The sequence below is a fragment of the Abrus precatorius genome, unplaced genomic scaffold (assembly GCF_003935025.1).
Source record: "Abrus precatorius isolate BTA unplaced genomic scaffold, Abrus_2018 Scaffold5, whole genome shotgun sequence".
Classification (NCBI taxonomy): Eukaryota; Viridiplantae; Streptophyta; class Magnoliopsida; order Fabales; family Fabaceae; genus Abrus; species Abrus precatorius.
In genome coordinates, this window is record NW_020874395.1 from 15,909,515 (window position 1) to 15,927,439 (window position 17,925).

Below are 17,925 nucleotides of genomic sequence, written 5' to 3' on the forward strand. Positions count from 1 at the left end.
ATTATGTAATTTTTAATTAATTTTTATTTGTTTGTGCTTATCTTTATGTTTTGATAAATATTCTTAACTAACTAATAGTAATATTATAAGAATAATGATTAGAAACTCTAATAATAAATTTATATAAATGAGAGAAAAAATAAATATATAAATAAAAATGATTTAACTAAGAAGTAAGGAGTTAAAAAATTCTTAGTAACTTAGGATGGGCAGTGGCAAGTGATTTTTGTTGCTAAAGAAAGTGGCTATGGCGCGAGGGTTAATCCTATCTTCTTCAACACTCTCTGCAACTTCTCTGTTTTCTTCTTTCTCTAAAACCCCCCTAAAAAGTTTCAATCTTTCACTCTGTTCTAAACTTTTGCACCATCACTGTCAACTTCATGCATCACCTTCCCAATGCTCAATTGATATCTCCAAATACAGAGAAGCATTTTCCAGAAGAATGGCCATGGCTGGACTCAAACCCCACCACCGAATTGGTGAGTTTCTCTTTGTCCCACTCGAAAAATTTAATCTTTTTTGGAAATTTTTGCCAACTTTATTGTACCCTTTCTGTCAGAATCAAACATAAAAATAATATGTTGATGAATTTTGCTTCATAAATTGTACTCTATCTGAAAATGGTGAAAAAAAGAAGAAGAAATTTTTAAGATATTGTGAATTTGCAAGTGATGCAATGAACCTCCTGGTTTTCACTGCATTGTTTGTTGATTGTTTGATGTTGTGATGGCTCTTTTCCTATCAGCTTTGGGAGTCTCTGGTGGCCCTGACAGTATGGCACTGTGTATGTTAACTGCTGGATGGAAAACTGCTTGTGCTGATGTTGTCAGCACTGAGAGTGGTGGTTTCATAGACGGACTACTAGCTATAATTGTTGATCATGGACTACGTGCAGAGAGCAAAGGCGAGGCCGGCGTTGTTTCTCACCGTGTTTCTGAAATGGGTACTTTGTGTCCAGCTGGCTGTTGTGTCTGTGATTGCAGCACTGCATTCTCTAATGTTAAATTTTCGATATGATTTTGTCATGTGCATTTGTTTTTTCTAGCTCTTTCTTCATAAACGTTAAATAGCCAAGGTTTTATCAAAATTTGTGGACATTTATGAAGAGAAAGATATGCATGGAATTTTCACATGACAACGTGATGTGAAAATTTAACATTAGCGAATTTATTCTTGTATGATTGCTTAGTTTGGTAATGTGACTTGAATTCTTAAGCCAGCTATATACTTGGCTGACATAGACACTTCATGCAGGAATCAGGTGTGAGATTGCCAGCTGTGATTGGCCAAATGGCAAGCCGAAACAGGGTCAATTGCAGGAAGCTGCTCGTGAAATGAGGTTATTGTATCTAAATGTTTTTATTGAGAAAATATTAGATGTCTGTACTGGGAATTTGATAATGTATACTTATTGCATATTTTGGTGTTTTGAAATTCAGATACCATATCTTTCATGAAGTTTGTGCCCAACACCGGATTGGGGTGTTGCTTATTGCACATCATGCTGATGATCAGGTTTAATTGATAATACTTTCTTCATCCATTGATTCTTCATTCTGCCAGATTAGTTTGATGAACTGCATATGTGTAGGAGGCTAAGAGCTTTTAAGATAGTTTTTGCCTGTGGTGATAAAGTAATTCAATTATGTCTGGGCATAAACATTCTTTACTTGATTAATACTTTTCTGAAGAAACAATTTCATTTTTTAGTGGGAAATGGATTAATGAGGTGTTTTATCATCCTCTAAGTTGATTGCAAGATTAAAAGATTGTTAGACAAGTAGTGATTGCTGAGAAACAATGCAGGCTGAGTTATTTATTTTAAGGCTTTCTCGAAATAGTGGTGTGCTTGGACTTGCAGGCATGCCTTTCACCTCCCAGATTTTCCCTACTCATGCACATTCCCATTGCAAAGCTCTGGCAAACCAGGGCATCCTTCTTGTGCGGCCTCTTCTGGAATTTTCAAAGGAAGATATGTACAAGGTTGGCACAATTTATCTATTTATTTTATGCATTGCTCATCCTTTTTCTGCCTTCTTCACCCATCTGATTCTTACTTTATAACTTTGATCATTTGTGTTTTTTTATCTTTACAGATATGCAAAGGAGGTAGTGAGGAATGGGTAGAAGACCCAACAAATCAAAGCCCATTATATACACGTAATAGGATTCGAATGGAACTGAATAATTTGTCATCTTGTAAGTTGTGATGATGAGATTCGTGACTTCTTTAATGGTATTTTGAGAATTTGTAAAGTTCTTCCAGCCAGCACTCTAGTGCATGTGCAATTAAAAAAATATCAATATATGGGGTAAAGGGGGAGAAAATGAAGGTGGGTCTCTAATCTTATCCTTAGTCATTCTTTGGGACAAGATTGTTTTATTTAACTCTGCTACTCTATTTTGTTCAGCACATGGACTCTTGTGTGGAGTCTGCTTGTAGATTTGCCCAGCAATTGGACTGTTATTTGTTTTCCTAGTTTTTATTTTGAGGTTTTGGCTTTATTTCTGGTTGGTGGCTGGGCTTCTTTTTAGTTTTGTCAAAGGAGGATTTGATATCCTTCCTCCTGTTGTTCTAATTAGAGCTTCACTAATTTCTAAATAAGCCTTCAGTTTCTATCAAGAGTCAATTCTCTATCTATAATTATAGCAAATATGGAAAGTGACAAAGGCTGGGAGAAAAATACACAAACAGCAAAATTCATCTATGAGGAGAGTGAGGGGAGATAGAAGATGAAAATTGGAAAAATAATATCCTCAGTTCATTAATAACTGATCATTCAGTGCAAACAGATAAGTAGGCTGACTCACCTTAAGGATAAGATGACTATCATAAATACAGTACCTAAGATTTGTTATGATTCCTTGGTATATTCATGATCCATACAGCAAACCAGGGCTTTGCCTAAATGACTGGTTTCTTCTTTTTCCAGCTGCATTCAAGTCTGAGCTCCAAAGAGTGATTTCTGCATGTCGAATAACACGCACATATGTTGATCAAATTTGCTATAGCTTGTTACATCATGCTGTGGTTATCATGGATGTAAGTATCATCTAACTACTAATTCCAATCATTGCTTACTTGATTAATAGTTGAAATTGGGTATGGAATAGCATCCAAGCTATGTTGATTTTGCAATGAAAATAATACAAATACTTCCTTTTGTTGCTTAAGTTATATTAATCTATTTCCCTGAGATTTACTCTTGACTCCTGTGAGGATTGGTTGTTGAAAATTGTTTGCAGCTTGGGTATGCTGTTATTGATTTACAGGTTCTTTGTCCTTTGAAAATTGAGGACATATGCCTGATGAAGTTTCTTTCCTTGGTCTTGCAGGTACTTCTGATCTTACATATGTATTTTTCTTTTGAAACTTTATTTGTATGTAAATACTTTTGTTAGTTGTTATAGTGGTCAAACTTCTTATTTCAGTTCATCTCACAAAGGCAGAGGCAAATCAGAGGTAGTGCTTTGAAATTGCTATTGGACTACATTCGCACTTTTCCGTGCAAGGTAAATCTGCTTCCATCACTTTGGTTTTGTTCCTTTCTACAGCATACAAGTTTATCAAATATTGCCTTAACTGCATACAACTCTAAAAGGGATTATCTCAGATTATAGTGATCTTTTACTTTTACCTTTCTTGGTAGCAGATGCGTCAGTATTTTAGCTTTAAATATATGATTAATTTCTACGTTTTTGACTTTCCATTTTGTTCCCAATTGTCCCATAGAACTCTATTACAGCAGCAGGCTGTTACCTTTGCCCAGATCCTGGTTCTAGAGGGGCCAGAGTCCTGGTTTGCTGTTCTGTTGACTGTGCTTTGCCTTTAAAGATGGAATTTTTTGAGCCGTGCTCTTATGGACAACATGAGTATTGGGTTGCCAATGAGTTGGGAAAAGTTATAGAGGATGAAAAATCATATGCAAATAACTTGGCTCTAGATGCATCAGACATCCACTTTTTGGATGTGAATCCTGAGTTAGTTTTGACTGAAGCCAAAAGACTAAACATAATCAGTGAATCCACCTACAACAGTATTCTTGTATTGCAGAAGCAAGAAACCACTCGCTTCAGGTCTAAAACTGAGGCTATTTCTGAATCTGCATCAAAGCATGGAGTTGAAACTGTTACTTCTTCTGGCAAATCACTTCAGCCTGGGGAGTTCTGTTACTTCATGGATCGATTCATTTTCTCATGGAAGTTAAACAATAAAATTGATAGAGATGCAATTCCTGATTTAGTTGATTATGACATGGACTTGAGTAGCTTTTACTGCACATCTTGTATTGGTAATCATAATGAAGTGCCCGAGGTGCGGCACATGATTGAATCTGATTGGTTGTATCTAGCTGAGTTATCAAAATATCCACTTTCCAAAAGCTTTCCACAACACAGAGTTATATCGATGAACAGAACCAACCAGATGATGGAGAAAACAGATTCATGTTTGCACTATGCCAGTGCATCGGCTAAAAAAGCTCTCTGGTTGTTAAAATCTATCCCAGTTGCTGCAAGGAGAAGCCTGCCTGTTCTGATCAATCAACAAGGACAGTTACTGAGCATTCCAGTAAGTTGACCTCTGTTACTTTTATACCATCATAGTGATAACAAATTTACGCTTTTTTCCTTGTTTTATAAGTTGTCTAAATTCATTTACCGTAGGAAGGAAGAGGTTACACATGACACTTCCTGAATATTGATAATCCTTAATAATTAGTGTTACCAAATAATTACAAGAAATCCTTTCCAATATTTTAATTCTTTCTATTTGTAATGTTTTGCTTTGTGGTCAGCACTTGTCTTCTGGGACCTGACCATGCATTCTTCATTATTTCAGTGTGTCAATTTCAGGCATTGCCCCTACTTGATGGAGCATGTGGAATTTAAGCCAAAAATACCACTTGGGGGAGGTCATAGTTCATTCATATAGCAAAACAGTGAGATAAAAATAAGGATAACAACTGCAAGAATGTTTTGGTTGTTGGTTCCCAGTTTGAAATGAAAAAAGTTTTGTAACCATCCCTGAGCCCAGCAAATTTCAAGTCAACCAAAAAGTGCATGTCAAAATGGAACAATATTCAAGCTGTGACCACACAGCAACCACAATCTGCTTCTCTTATCAATCAAAGTTCAACTTCCTTTCCCAAACCTGGCACAAGATTCCAGTCAAAGGGGTTCTGGATCTTAGGCTGATGGATATGAAAGTGTTCAAAGATGAGATCATTAATGATACAGTATAGAATTTGCCAACGTAACCGAGCAGCATATTGGAATTACCTTTTCAAAGATTTACAATTGAGCTTTAAGAGTTCACTCATTTATATACTTGCTAGTAATAACAAACAAGACACAAGCTTGTTGCTGAAGAGTATCTTAGAAAACCTGGTAAATTGAAGGATCGAGATTTCTTGAGGTTTTATTAGGAAACTTGGTAAGTGATCATCATGAAAGACAGCTAACAGGTTTTGTAAGGAATGTAGTTGATTTTTTGTTGTGGTCTCCTCAACTATAATAAGCTCTGTTGCATGATAAAATTCATGCACATTGAAGTGGATGCTCAAATCGTGGCAAAAATGCTAATCCAGCAAGAAAGTTCACAATTCTAATCTAATTATAGAGCCAGTATTTGCTTATAGCATGAGAATGATGAGGAGATGATATTTCTTCTTCTTTTTTTTTTCTTTGACAAGTTGCTGATTATGCTGTTCCTTAAGAGTTTTTTGGGGTGCACATTATTCAGCTGTCATTTTGTTACTATAAAGAATTCCAAGAGCTTGTTTACTTTTTTTGTTTAACAAATAAAACTTTGATTTCCGAAATAGTATCAATGGTTAAACGTGGACAGTACACAACTACCAAACATGTTGAATGGTGGCATTTTAACTTTTTTATATTTAGTTCAAATTGATCATGCTAGTCTTCCAAATGGAGCTTAAAAGAACAAAAAACAGTGGTTAACAACTTTTAGGCGACTTTGCTTCTTAAATCACCATATTGTATCAGTTTAAGATTAGTCATTTTACCCTGCAAAAAAAAAAAAGATTTTTTCTTAACTTGCTTATAAGGAGTAAAGCTTAACCGCGTCTTAGTGTTGGAAAGATATTCCTTACATAACTATGGATGTGTTTAAACACATAGTTTAATTAAAGTTTATTTAATAATTTTTTTAATGATGACCTGTGTCACAAACTTTAAAATTTATTGAAATTAATTAAAGGTAGTTAATTTTGATAAAATATTCTAAGAAGTTCATTGGAATAAGTTTAAAAAATTATGAAAATTATAAGTTATTTTCTTAAATTATACATGAGTTCTTTGCAATAGATCTAGGTGATATTCATAGGATCAATCTCAAAGTTGTTGTAACTTGGAAGTAGCCCTGAGATATAGAAGGATGTGGATAGTCGACGTATAGATTGTTTAAGTAATTCAGTCTCATTTCAAAGCCACCATCATAATTCTTTTTCCACTTTCATACATTGCTATTGTTGCATCAAATTTTTTTACAACATAAAGTTGTAATTATTGTTCTTTAGCTTGAATCAAATATTATGCTACAAATTTGTATTTTCAAACGAGCTACCCTCGTTACATTTACAATATATTTACAAGTTTAATAGTATATTTGTTATTTTCATTTTTAGCACATTCTCTTACACATCCATTAGAAAAATCAATTTATAAATTATTCTATATGATAACTTATATTAAAATTTTAATATAAAGTGTTATGTTATATTTTATTTTTGTAATTATAATATCATTAATAAAAGTTATTGTTTGTTTGATTGTATTTTTTTTATCATTATAATATAATGAAAAATAAAACATAATAAAACATTTGTATAACATTCAACATAATTTTTTAAAATTTTGTAAATGAAAATAAAAAAATTAAATATATATTTTTTATTTTTATTTATTTTTTAATTTTATCATATAAAAAGGAGAGTTTTAAAAATATTGATTAATAAATATATTTTTATTTTAACTGATATTCTTAAAATACTTATTAATATTTTTAAGTAATAATAATAAAATATTAATAATAAAATTAAAAATTAAATATAAATAATAATAATGATAAACATTTGTTAAATATTTTAACATAATTTAAATATATTTTTATAATAAAAATATTTAATTTTTAGATACTTAATTAAGATTTAGCTAAGTAAAAGCTGATCACAAAAGAATCCCTCGTTTTCAGTCTTGCGTTTTCCAATTATTCGATGCCATCCAATCAGAAGCCCCCACGTAGCCAGCAGCTATGACTTCATTCCGCCAAAGCACACATGTCGCATCTCCACCAAACTCTCTACCTACCGTGGTGCTTGTCGCACCGGATAATTCCTTCAGAAAAACAAACCATTGAATAAGTTACTAAATTAGCCATAAAAGATTAAACATCAATTATAATTTTTTCTCGTCTTTAAAATATAAATTGACTAATAAATATCTCATAAGAATTTTATGTAAATATAAAGTTATTATTTAGAATTTCATTGTAACAATTACAAAAAATTGTCAGATAAAATTGTTCAGTAATCATAATAAAAGAAAAAATATATAATTACACTTTAAAATAATTTATATTTTTGTAAATATAAAAATTATAAATAATAATAATGCCGCATGCTTAAGGAAAAAAAGGAATACAAGTGAAGATGTATTTATATTAAAAAAAATTCAAGCTTATAATAAAATAAATTAAATAAAAGTTCATTTGTAAAATGATTTTAATTAAAATTTTTTATTTAATTAATTTCATAATTTTTTAAAATAAATCATAAAATAATTTCAATCTTTTTAATATGATGAACAAATGATAATATTTTTAAAAATATTTAAAAAACTTCACAAACAAAATATTGTTTGAGTTAGATAAAGTATTATAAATAATATTTTTTAAGTATTTAATATATATTTAGTTAATTTTTTTTTACTTAATTAGTGTGAACTAGAGAAATAATGGGCATACAACTTTTTTCATCTTATAGTTTAAAAAATAAATGTATCACATTTAACTAAAAGTTAATGCATCAAATAATTTAAAAATAATCTTATTAAAATTATTAAAAAAGATTTAAAATAAAAGAGCCTCAGAGATGATAAATATTTACTTTTTATATCAAGAAGTTTAAGAGTTAACTTAAGTAATAAACTAATAAATATATTTTCAAAATATTATATAAATATTGATAATATTTTAAATAATTTGAAACGAAACGCATGCTAAAAATAAAAACAGAATAAAAGATGGTTGCATTCCTTCCCGGGGGTGCTTCCTCGTGGAAGAAAAATCATATTCATATCCAACGAAAGCCAAAACACGCTTCTATGAATTGTGACCGTTCGATGGATCAGGCGTTTTTGAACCGTCCGATGAAAGACGCAGCAAGATCTGGCCGTTCAATATTTACAACTAAATTGAATTTTCAAAAGGTTCGAAGAGAGAGGGAGTGTGTGTTGTGTTCTTCTTCTTCTTCTTCTTCGTTCCCTTCTGCAAATCCCACTTCTCTTCTTCTCCTTCTCTCTCTACAACCTTCTCCTTCTCTTTCTCTCTCCTCAGCTTCGTCTTCTCTTGCGCCGCGTTTGGATCAAGGTTCTCTCAATTTCGGAAAAGTTGCACCAATCCATGCGTCGTGTTCGTGGTTTGCGAAGCTCCGCGAATTCGAGCTGGTTTTTCGAATTATTCGATTTTTCTGTGAGGGAGAGATCGTAATCGTTGCTTGTTTTCGGTGGAATTTGGAATTCGCGGTGAGAGTTTTCGTGCCATGGGGGAAGGTGAAGGTGAAGGAGGTGATTGCGCTCCGAGGAATGTTTCGTCGTCGGTGGCTGAAGTTGTGGTATCGGCGGCGGTAGCAACGGCTTCGTTGGATGCTCCGGCGAAGAAGCTGGCGAGGCAGCTCGATTTCACCGGCATGCCGGAACATGCGCAATCGCAGCCGCAGACTGTGACGCAGCAACCGGTGGTGGTGTTGCCGTTTCCGCCGCAGGCGCCGCTTGCTTCTGCAAGGGTTGGGTGAGTTTTTGAAACTGTGTGAGTGTGGTTCTTGCTGAAATGATTCGTTTCCTGCTTCTAGTTTTGATGTGGCGAGGACGTGCTTTGTGAAATTTTAATTGTGTTTCTTGGGAATGCTTGAAATTGTTTCATAAGTAATGGTGTTTTGAAGTTCTGTGATTGGAAGCTAGTGTTTGAAGTTCCTTTTCTTTTTGTTGGTTTTAATTTTCGAGTTGTTGTGTCACAATGGTTTTATCTCGGGAATTGCAGTTTTGTTTGGAAGATTTTATTTATTATTATTATTGTTTTTGTGAGCTTCCAATGCATGTGTAATGTTATGGTTTGCCATTAGCAAATGAGAAGTTTCCTCTTTGCTGTAACTGTAATATCTCCATGTGGGAATAAGACGGCTGGAGGTCTAATTGTTTAGTGGCTTATATCTGGTTGGAACTTAGACCCGTAAATTTTCTGGTGGACAGTATTTATGAAGTTGTTTATAGTAAATTTCATTTGGGTTTAAGCTTTTAATGGTTGGTATACGATTATGAGAAGCAAGTGTTCTAAATTTATTCTTACCTATGATGCATGCAATCATGTATATGGGTATGTCTCTCGGATACGAAATGGGTATGATGTGGGGATATGAATTTTGTTATAGACAATTGTATATGGGTAGGATTGGATACAACATAACGTTTTTTTGCAAAACTTGTATATATCTTATTAAATTTTAAAACACAAATCATAGTACGTCATAAATAAAAGACATTGGTTGGGCGGACCACCACATGATTAGGCAATAAAGCGGAGAAAAAAGGTTTATTTATCTTTTTAGATGGTGAAATGGAGCAAATGCACGTCATAGTATTTAAGCTTAGTGCATGAAATGAAAGAATGTTCTAGTGTTATTTGTGGTAAAAAGTGCATCTCAAGCTTGAAGGAAAATCTCACTGTGTAACCACAAACTAGTGGTGCTTTAGGGTACTTAATGATGGATGATAAAGGCCAACAAGAGCATAAGATATGTGTTGCTAAGGTGAAAATGTTGCATTTGACGATTGGTCATTTAAGAAAAGATAAGAAAGATAAGAGCAGGAGTAAATGTACTAGAGAAAGTTGGAGTGGCATGCAAAAATATGGTTGAGTCACACATAATATGGTTTAGACACATGAGAAGAAGGCCAATAGAAGCCCTAGTTGGGAGAGTTGATCAATTGGAGTATAGCCCAGTAATTAGAGATAGAGGTAGACCATGAAAGTCTTAATGTGAAATAGTTAAAAACGATCTAGAATTAGATGGTGTCTCTGAAGAACTGGTTTTGGATACAACACAATGGCATTGTTCAATTCAAGTAGTTAAATCGCTTAGTAGGATAAGGCTTTGGTTATTATTGTTTTAGCTTTGCCATTACATAATAATACAAATTCCATTTTTTTAGAATCTGAGGTATCTAGTTTGGTATTGGTATTAGACACATCTGACGCCTTTATAGCATAATTTTAAAGTATCTGGGCTTCCTAGATTTTTACGTTATGGATAAGTTAGTACCATTTAAAATTTATTTACTTTTGAAGCTAAAATACTTGAGAATTAAGATTTCATCAATTAAGAGTTCTATTTATTTTCCTGTTGGGCTGGGAGCTAGGGTTATAGTTGCTGTATTCTTCACTTTTGAGTTAGATCATATCATTGAGAAGTGAATATTTTTTCTTTCGGGGCCAATTTTATAATGTGCCTCTAACATTTTCTCTTTTTGGTATATCAAGCTATATCTGGCTTTTTCTTGTATGATGTGAATGATCTTCACCCTAATTTTATTCTTTTGACAATTGTAAGGCTTATATATTTCAGAAGTTAATGCTTGAAGTGAATCAGACATTTCCTTCTTGTAGTAAATCATTTAGAGGTTTTGATTGAATGGTACATGATAACTCTGAACATGATATTGAGTAGCTGTCTCTATGTTTTGACAAGCTTGAAAGGATGGATCTGTTTGTGAGTAAATCAATATGAAGGTATCTGCATTGACTGGCAATTTGCAAATGTCTTAATGCAGTAGCTCAAGCCACATGTTTTGGTCTTTAAATAACTAACCTTTACTTTTTCAGGAAACCAGAATCTCCAAAATCAAAATCAAGACCTAACTTTGAGATGAAGGATGCTACCCCAAAGAAGCAAAAGCAGTGCAATTGTAAACACTCTAAATGCTTGAAGCTGTAAGTAAAATTCTCTCTCTTTTTCTACTTGTCTCTATATGGAAATGTGTCTGTGTAGTATAAGCTGATATTAGCGTAGGTATGTGTGCATGCCATGTGCGCACTCGTGTTTTCTCATTTACAACTGTGAAATGCAAAGTTGTTCTTATGTAGCTATCCACTGTTCTGTACAAGTTTCTGGTCTTGTTGCTCTGCATAGTATTTTAGTAATATGTTTTCCTTGTCAGTATTTTTTTTTAATATGAACCAAAAAGGAAATTTCATGATTCATGAATGACTCATCAATCATCATTTTTTTTTCCTTTTTGTTATGCTGAGAAAAGATAGTTCAATACCTACGCTTTACAGACTTTAAATTAGAAATTTGATTTTTATATTTGTTGCTAGTTAAGTTGTCTCACATTAAAGGACTTGTTGCTATTTTGATCCTTTTTTTGTGTTCCTTTAGTTTTCTTTTTTCTTGATATTGTCCCCCTTGTTTGGTCAATGCCCCTTAAAAATTAGATGCATGTAGGAAGTTGAAATTGGTCAGGTGTGTTTGATGCATAAACTCAGGATTCAGGAAATGGGGTACTGTGAAATACCCAAGTGAGCTTGTTAGGATCCAATTGCATGGTGGGACTTGAGTCCCACATTGGAAGTATGAGATTCTAATGTGAGATTTATAAGACTTTGTGCTCCAATTATGACTACTAGCTTCTGTGGTGTGGTTCTCCCAAGGTTCTTATCAGAGCTTGAGATAGTTAGCTGTGGAATCAGTGGCCTGCTTTGGGCATGACCATCCAATCTTTTTGGGATTAACTTGCTGATTCAACATTATTGAACACTTCAGAAAACGCAAGGAAGATGAACTCCATGATAAAATTCTTTATTATATTATGCCTGTGTAGTCTTAAGATAGTCATTGGTTCTCATGGGAAAAGTTTGGCTCAATTTTATCTTAATTATTGTGGTGCAACAGCATATTTTTCTTTGAAAAGAATTGGAAACGGTATCGTGTAGAAAAAATTTACTGTCTTCGGTCATTTTTTTTCCTTCAGAGGTTATTCCATTGTTGCAACTTATTGGAAGCTATAAGAAGCTAACTTTAGAGATGTTTTGAGCAGATATTGTGAATGTTTTGCATCGGGAATATATTGTGATGGTTGCAACTGTGTAAATTGTTTCAACAATGTTGAAAATGAAGCTGCTAGACGAGAAGCTGTTGAAGCTACCTTGGAACGCAATCCAAATGCATTTCGGCCCAAAATTGCAAACAGTCCTCACGGAGCACGTGATAGCAGGGTACGTAGATCTAACTTTTTGTGACTGGTTGTGTTATATATCATGTTTATTTTGTGTATGATAATAAGATTGGTTTTAGATATAGTGCTTATTTTGTTGGAGCATATTGTGAATTCTTTGTTGATGATGCAAGACATTGGTCCTATTATCTTTGATGTCTTTTTCTTGCTGTCCATTGTGGGATTTTATGGAATGTAAAGGAATATTCTCTGTACATGATTGGAGGTCACATTTTCCATTTGATCTTTTTCATTGTGAAAAACATGTTATTCAAGTAGGTGCAACATTCTATAATTGTTAATTATGAAAAAACAATATTCTAGAAACAAGTTTTATTGATATGAAATATTCCTACTGGGTGTGTTAGTTGTCATTGGCCAATTCCTCTTCACTGTGTTGATTTATTTTGTCAAGTCATAATTTTGACCAATTATTCCTTGTGTCAATGTCCTAAAATAAATTTTTTTGTTGATGAAATCAATTCATTTTGTTTTTAGTTTCCTTATCTACATTTACTTTAGTAAGCAACTTTAGGGTAGGAAGTTAATAGAAAATTTTAAAGTCTAATTAGAAGTTACTCTGATAAGTAATATTTTTTCAACACCTATACAGTGGAGTCATGTAACCCACATAGCCAACTTCACTTAGTGGAATAAGGATTTTGTGATTGTTGTTGTTGCCTATACAGCAATGTTTCATTGCAAAAGTTGGGCTCTCCATTGTATAATTTTATGTAATAACAGGAGCTTATTATTAGATTACCTGGCAAGTGCCTTTATATATGCTCTACATAAATGATAAATAAAGATTTCTGGACTTGGTAATATTCCTTGTATTAGAATAAGTGTTGAGCATATTTTTTGTATTTTGTACTAAAAAACATAGTTGATTTTTCTGGTGCTGATTATCTGAATTTGAAAATATTTGTAGGAGGAGGTTGGAGAAGGTTTAATATTAGGAAAACATAACAAGGGGTGTCATTGTAAAAAATCTGGGTGCCTAAAGAAGTACTGCGAATGCTTCCAAGCCAACATTCTTTGTTCTGAAAATTGTAAATGCATGGACTGCAAGAATTTTGAGGGAAGTGAAGAGAGGCAGGCTTTGTTTCATGGAGATCAAAATAACAACATGGCATATATTCAGCAAGCGGCAAATGCTGCCATAACTGGAGCTATTGGTTCCTCTGGCTACTCATCACCTCCAGTATCAAAGAAAAGAAAAGGTCAGGAACTCTTCTTTTGGCCAACAGCCAAGGATCCATCCATTAGCAAGTTGGGACAACAGGTAAATTTGCTTGTAGCATAGGTCATACAAGTACAGGGGTTTATTTTAAATAGGGGATTGATTAATCAGATAAACAGAGAACTGTTAGGCCAGTTGACAAAACAATTTTTAGTCCCATAACTATGTTCTCTTTAGGAATATACATCATTATCATTTTGTTTAAAGGATGCATTTAAACTTGAATTAAAGCTTTACAAAATTGCACTTTGCTCCATCTAGTTTTGTCAACTTTATTTTAAATTTGAAGGAATAGAAACGATTAAATCTGAGGTTAAAACTTCTGTTTCAATACCATGACTTGTGTCATTAATATTTGTTAGCTGCAATTTACAGTGAATGCTATCATGATTAATGGGCATGTTTTATTACACATTTTTTACAATATCATCATGAAATAATTTTGAATGTTCACCAGGTAAACCATGTCAAAGGTCCAATTGCACCCTCCTCATCCTTGTCACCTGCCCCAGGTGCTCGTGTTGGAACTGCAACATTAGGTCCTTCAAAATTTATGTACAGGTAGTGATGGTTATATACAAGAAATGAAGACAAATTTATTACACCTAGTTTCTGACTTAATTATTGTTGAAGGTCTCTTTTAGCTGACATTATACAACCACAACACCTCAAGGAGCTTTGCTCAGTTCTGGTGCTAGTATCCGGACAAACTGCAAAGACACTTACAGGTATATTGACATCGTACACCACCAATCATCACTTGTGCTACTGGGCTTTGAAGGTCCATTATATCTTCTTCATTCTTCCTTGTATGAATGGATGATATCAACCTAGAAGAGAAAGCCTTTGCCTCTATTCCTTGCACGTTCTCATGCTTTTCCTGTTCTTCAAAACAGGCCCAAAATTTTGGTTCTATTTAATGAGTTTTCATTATAGATGGAACAATCACATGTCTTTCAATTTGGCTCATTTAAAAGTTATCTCTTAAAAATTCATCAAATAACCAAACCAACGTAGGTTCATAGCTCAATACACAAATAAAGCATAATGATTGAAATTTGATGAACAAATTAAAAATCATGAGATAAGTTAATAGCTTGGTAGTCGGTACACAAATTGAGCATAATAAGTTCAAAATTGATGGACAAATTCACAAAAATACACGGTTTAGAATTACTGAAGAATGAAGACGATGGTTGGGTTCACTGCGTTGGAGTTGAGTTAGTTTATTGTAGATTTGCAGCGATGGGTTCATTCCAGCCTTCTAGTTGAAACTTTGTTCACCACCTTTGCTCCTTAATGCTCAGATGCTTGACACAGCTATGGACTCATGTTTGTCCAGTTTTGAGATTGAATATATTCATGCATAATCAACCCCTCATTCAGCTGCTGCATTTTGGAGTTGTTCAAAAAACAGTAAAATATTGTTTTATTGGTGTTCGGGGGTGATAATCATCCTGTTCTAGACTTTTTCAGTTGTCCTTAAACTCATGATTCCGTTCTACGATTCCATGCAAGTCCACTCCAAATTACTGTATTATATGAGTTTGTAAGTAAGTTAACTTGGTTTTGGTGCTTGGAATCATAAACTCATACAATTTTATAGGTTAACTAACAAGTTTTACAGCCATGGGTCCATATGCTAAATGTTGCCTAAATTTGTTTGGCCAGAAAAGGGGATGGAGGTTGCACGAGAACTCATGATATGGTTCAGTGGTCAGTGAGACTTGGTTTTTATCACTCAGTGAGTGGTTTTTCTGAAAAAAAGTTTGTCCCAATTAGGGTTATCTCTCAACAATCTCTGATATCATGTTAAGTAAGAGAGAGACGATAAAGAGGTGATAGAATTAGTGAGTCAATTAAGTTGTGGAGAATATTATTTATATTGAAAATAATAAACACAAGGATTTAAAGTTACAGTAATTACATAATAATTTATGGCATATAATTACCCTATTTGCATTCTTTCTAATGTGTTAGATCAAGGATTCTCTTCAATAACTAAGTAAATCAGTCACAAAGTCTACTTTGTGCATGCATTAGGATAGTTGTCAAAATTCAAAATGTTGGGGGACCCAAAATTGGGGGTACCTATGATATCTATTTATTTAGTTTTGGAAAGTGACATTTTTGTTCATCTAAAATTTCTGTCAACCTGTCCAATGATCATTAGGAAACAATTCATGAAACACTGCTATAGCGTTGGTAGGACCTTTTAGTTTTATTTTCAGTTGATGCTTCTTATTACATACCAAGTAATATCAGCCTTATTACTCTGTACATCATTGATTATTTATTTTTCTTATCAATTATTGTTATTGATATGATCAGACCAGAAAATTTTAATGGAAAAGCATACAGAAGATCACACAGACACTTCCCTTGCTTCTTCAACTCAAGAGCAATTACCAAGTCAAAAGGAAGGTGATATTGAGAAGGCTATGGCTGATGATTGTTTGAGTGCAAACCAAACAGATAAAATCAGCCCAGAAAATTCCAGTTCAGATGGCGCTGATGTCCCCAAAGGGAGGCCAATGTCTCCTGGGACTTTAGCCTTGATGTGTGATGAGCAAGATACAATGTTCATGACAGCTGCCTCCCCCACTGGGCCAATGACCCATGCTTGCAATACAACTTCACAATTTCCTTATGGGCAAGGAATGACACAGGTTTATGCAGAGCAAGAAAGGATTGTTTTAACTAAGTTTAGAGATTTTCTCAATAGGGTTATCACTATGGGAGAAATAAATGGCAAGTGAATATTTTCCTCTTCTTTAGTTATGATTTTACTTTAAGAAAACATTCATAAAAAATTATTTGGTATTGTTGGGGCTTTGACAGAAAGACAGTTAACTTTCTGTTTTGGCAATTAATGATTTAATGCCCCTAGCTTTGAAAAACATCTGAATAACTGCTTTTATTTGTTTATTTGTCTTTGTTGCCATGCCCACACATGATACTTCAACTGCCAATTTTTCATGTTCCATTGATTCCTCTGCAACTGTTTGTGCTTAAACAATAAACATCAAAATTATACATTTCTAATGAACATGATAGCTATCAAGACTTCATGATAACTAAGAGGATTAATTGCCTAAAAATAAGCTAAAAGTTGAGGCATTGAAATTAGGCTTGTTGGTGCTCTGATCTTTTACATTCGCTGACTGTTAATTGGAGAACTGTTATAGAAGGATGCTATGAAACATGACCTAAAGATGGTCTCTCATGCAGAGAAAGCAAACTACTTTGCATTTGTAAGATTTACATCAGTACAGATAGCAAGCTGATAGTGAATTATCAATGAATTGGCTGGCATGCTCTACATAGTTATTTCATTTGAAATGCTGCTGAAATTTCTGATTGCCTTAGTCTGAAAAGGTATTTAAATTTGTATGCTGGGGACTTGTATGTGGTAGAAGTGTTTTCTTGTATGACTAGATCATGTACTCTGCATTACATACATTATTGTTAAAAATGACTAATTTCTATTCACAATTTTCAGAAACAAAGTGTTCTTCGTTGGCCAGAAGTGAACTGGAGGGTCAAAAGGACCCAATCAGCAGCAATGGCGTTGAAAATTCCAGTACAGAGATAGTGCCTCAGCAGGGAGCCACTAGCAATGGTGTTACCAAAGCTGTTGTTCCACCCAGGTCCTCAACTTCATCGTCTATGATCCCTGGTAATGTTGCTGAAAATGGGGAGACCAAGCTGAAGATTGAAAAAGAGATATGAAAAGAATGAGTTAGAAGGATATGCAGAGGTATGATCTGAAAGGAAAAATGAGAAGAATTTCTTTCAAGGCAAGATGGAACTTCTCTCTTACATAATTATAAAATCATTGCTGTTCTTCATTTTCTACCTTCACTGAAAGGTAAGTCAAGCATACAGGCCCCACCATTAGGCCAGGTAGGATAAATTTTTCCTTTTATCAATTTTCTTGTTCTTCGGCCATTCATACATATCTAAATTAATTTTTCAGCTTCAACATTGCTTTATTGCGATGCTTGTAAATTGCTGAGTTGTAATTTCATAAAGTGTAACGCTTATATTTTGCGTTGACCGACTTTCATAGCTTGTAATGTAGAATATACTTTTTAATTTAGTTTTTACTTTTCCATGTTTTCCTTTTCTCTGCTTTCTTCATTACAACATTCATATATGCTTCATTATTTGTA

The 17,925-nt window shown here is 33.6% G+C and overlaps 2 protein-coding genes across 5 annotated transcripts; both read left to right on the top strand.

The window, feature by feature from the left end:
* Positions 1-201: 201 nt before the first annotated feature.
* On the top strand, positions 202-5,482 carry LOC113867208. Of its 2 annotated transcripts, none has more exons than XM_027502349.1 (11): positions 202-479; positions 746-943; positions 1,255-1,339; positions 1,440-1,515; positions 1,807-1,983; positions 2,097-2,199; positions 2,934-3,043; positions 3,247-3,336; positions 3,433-3,513; positions 3,734-4,570; positions 4,841-5,482. In XM_027502349.1, the coding sequence occupies exons 1-11, from the start codon at positions 248-250 to the stop codon at positions 4,931-4,933; spliced, it is 2,082 nt and encodes a 693-aa protein (XP_027358150.1). In that variant the 5' UTR covers positions 202-247; the 3' UTR covers positions 4,934-5,482. The 2 variants fall into 2 exon arrangements, with proteins under 2 accessions (XP_027358150.1, XP_027358151.1); XM_027502350.1 differs by having other exon boundaries at positions 4,855-5,482.
* A 2,978-nt stretch (positions 5,483-8,460) lies between these two features.
* On the top strand, positions 8,461-17,869 carry LOC113867438 (protein tesmin/TSO1-like CXC 5). Of its 3 annotated transcripts, none has more exons than XM_027502765.1 (8): positions 8,461-9,028; positions 11,117-11,224; positions 12,331-12,508; positions 13,439-13,792; positions 14,208-14,311; positions 14,384-14,478; positions 16,082-16,501; positions 17,253-17,869. In XM_027502765.1, exons 1-8 carry the CDS (start codon positions 8,781-8,783, stop codon positions 17,480-17,482), a joined length of 1,737 nt encoding a protein of 578 aa, XP_027358566.1. In that variant the 5' UTR covers positions 8,461-8,780; the 3' UTR covers positions 17,483-17,869. The 3 variants fall into 3 exon arrangements, with proteins under 3 accessions (XP_027358566.1, XP_027358567.1, XP_027358568.1); XM_027502766.1 differs by having other exon boundaries at positions 8,518-9,028; positions 16,082-16,476; positions 17,253-17,472; XM_027502767.1 differs by having other exon boundaries at positions 8,518-9,028; positions 16,082-16,505; positions 17,253-17,395.
* Positions 17,870-17,925: the final 56 nt, after the last annotated feature.

Coding starts and splice junctions, on each gene's coding strand:
- LOC113867208 (XM_027502349.1), top strand. CDS start 248: ATGGCGCGAGGGTTAATCCTATCTTCTTCAACACTCTCTGCAACTTCT. Junction 1,984..2,096: donor CAAAGGAAGATATGTACAAG/GTTGGCACAATT, acceptor TTATCTTTACAG/ATATGCAAAGGAGGTAGTGA. Junction 3,044..3,246: donor ATGCTGTGGTTATCATGGAT/GTAAGTATCATC, acceptor AATTGTTTGCAG/CTTGGGTATGCTGTTATTGA.
- LOC113867438 (XM_027502765.1), top strand. CDS start 8,781: ATGGGGGAAGGTGAAGGTGAAGGAGGTGATTGCGCTCCGAGGAATGTT. Junction 11,225..12,330: donor CACTCTAAATGCTTGAAGCT/GTAAGTAAAATT, acceptor TGTTTTGAGCAG/ATATTGTGAATGTTTTGCAT. Junction 14,479..16,081: donor AACTGCAAAGACACTTACAG/GTATATTGACAT, acceptor TGATATGATCAG/ACCAGAAAATTTTAATGGAA.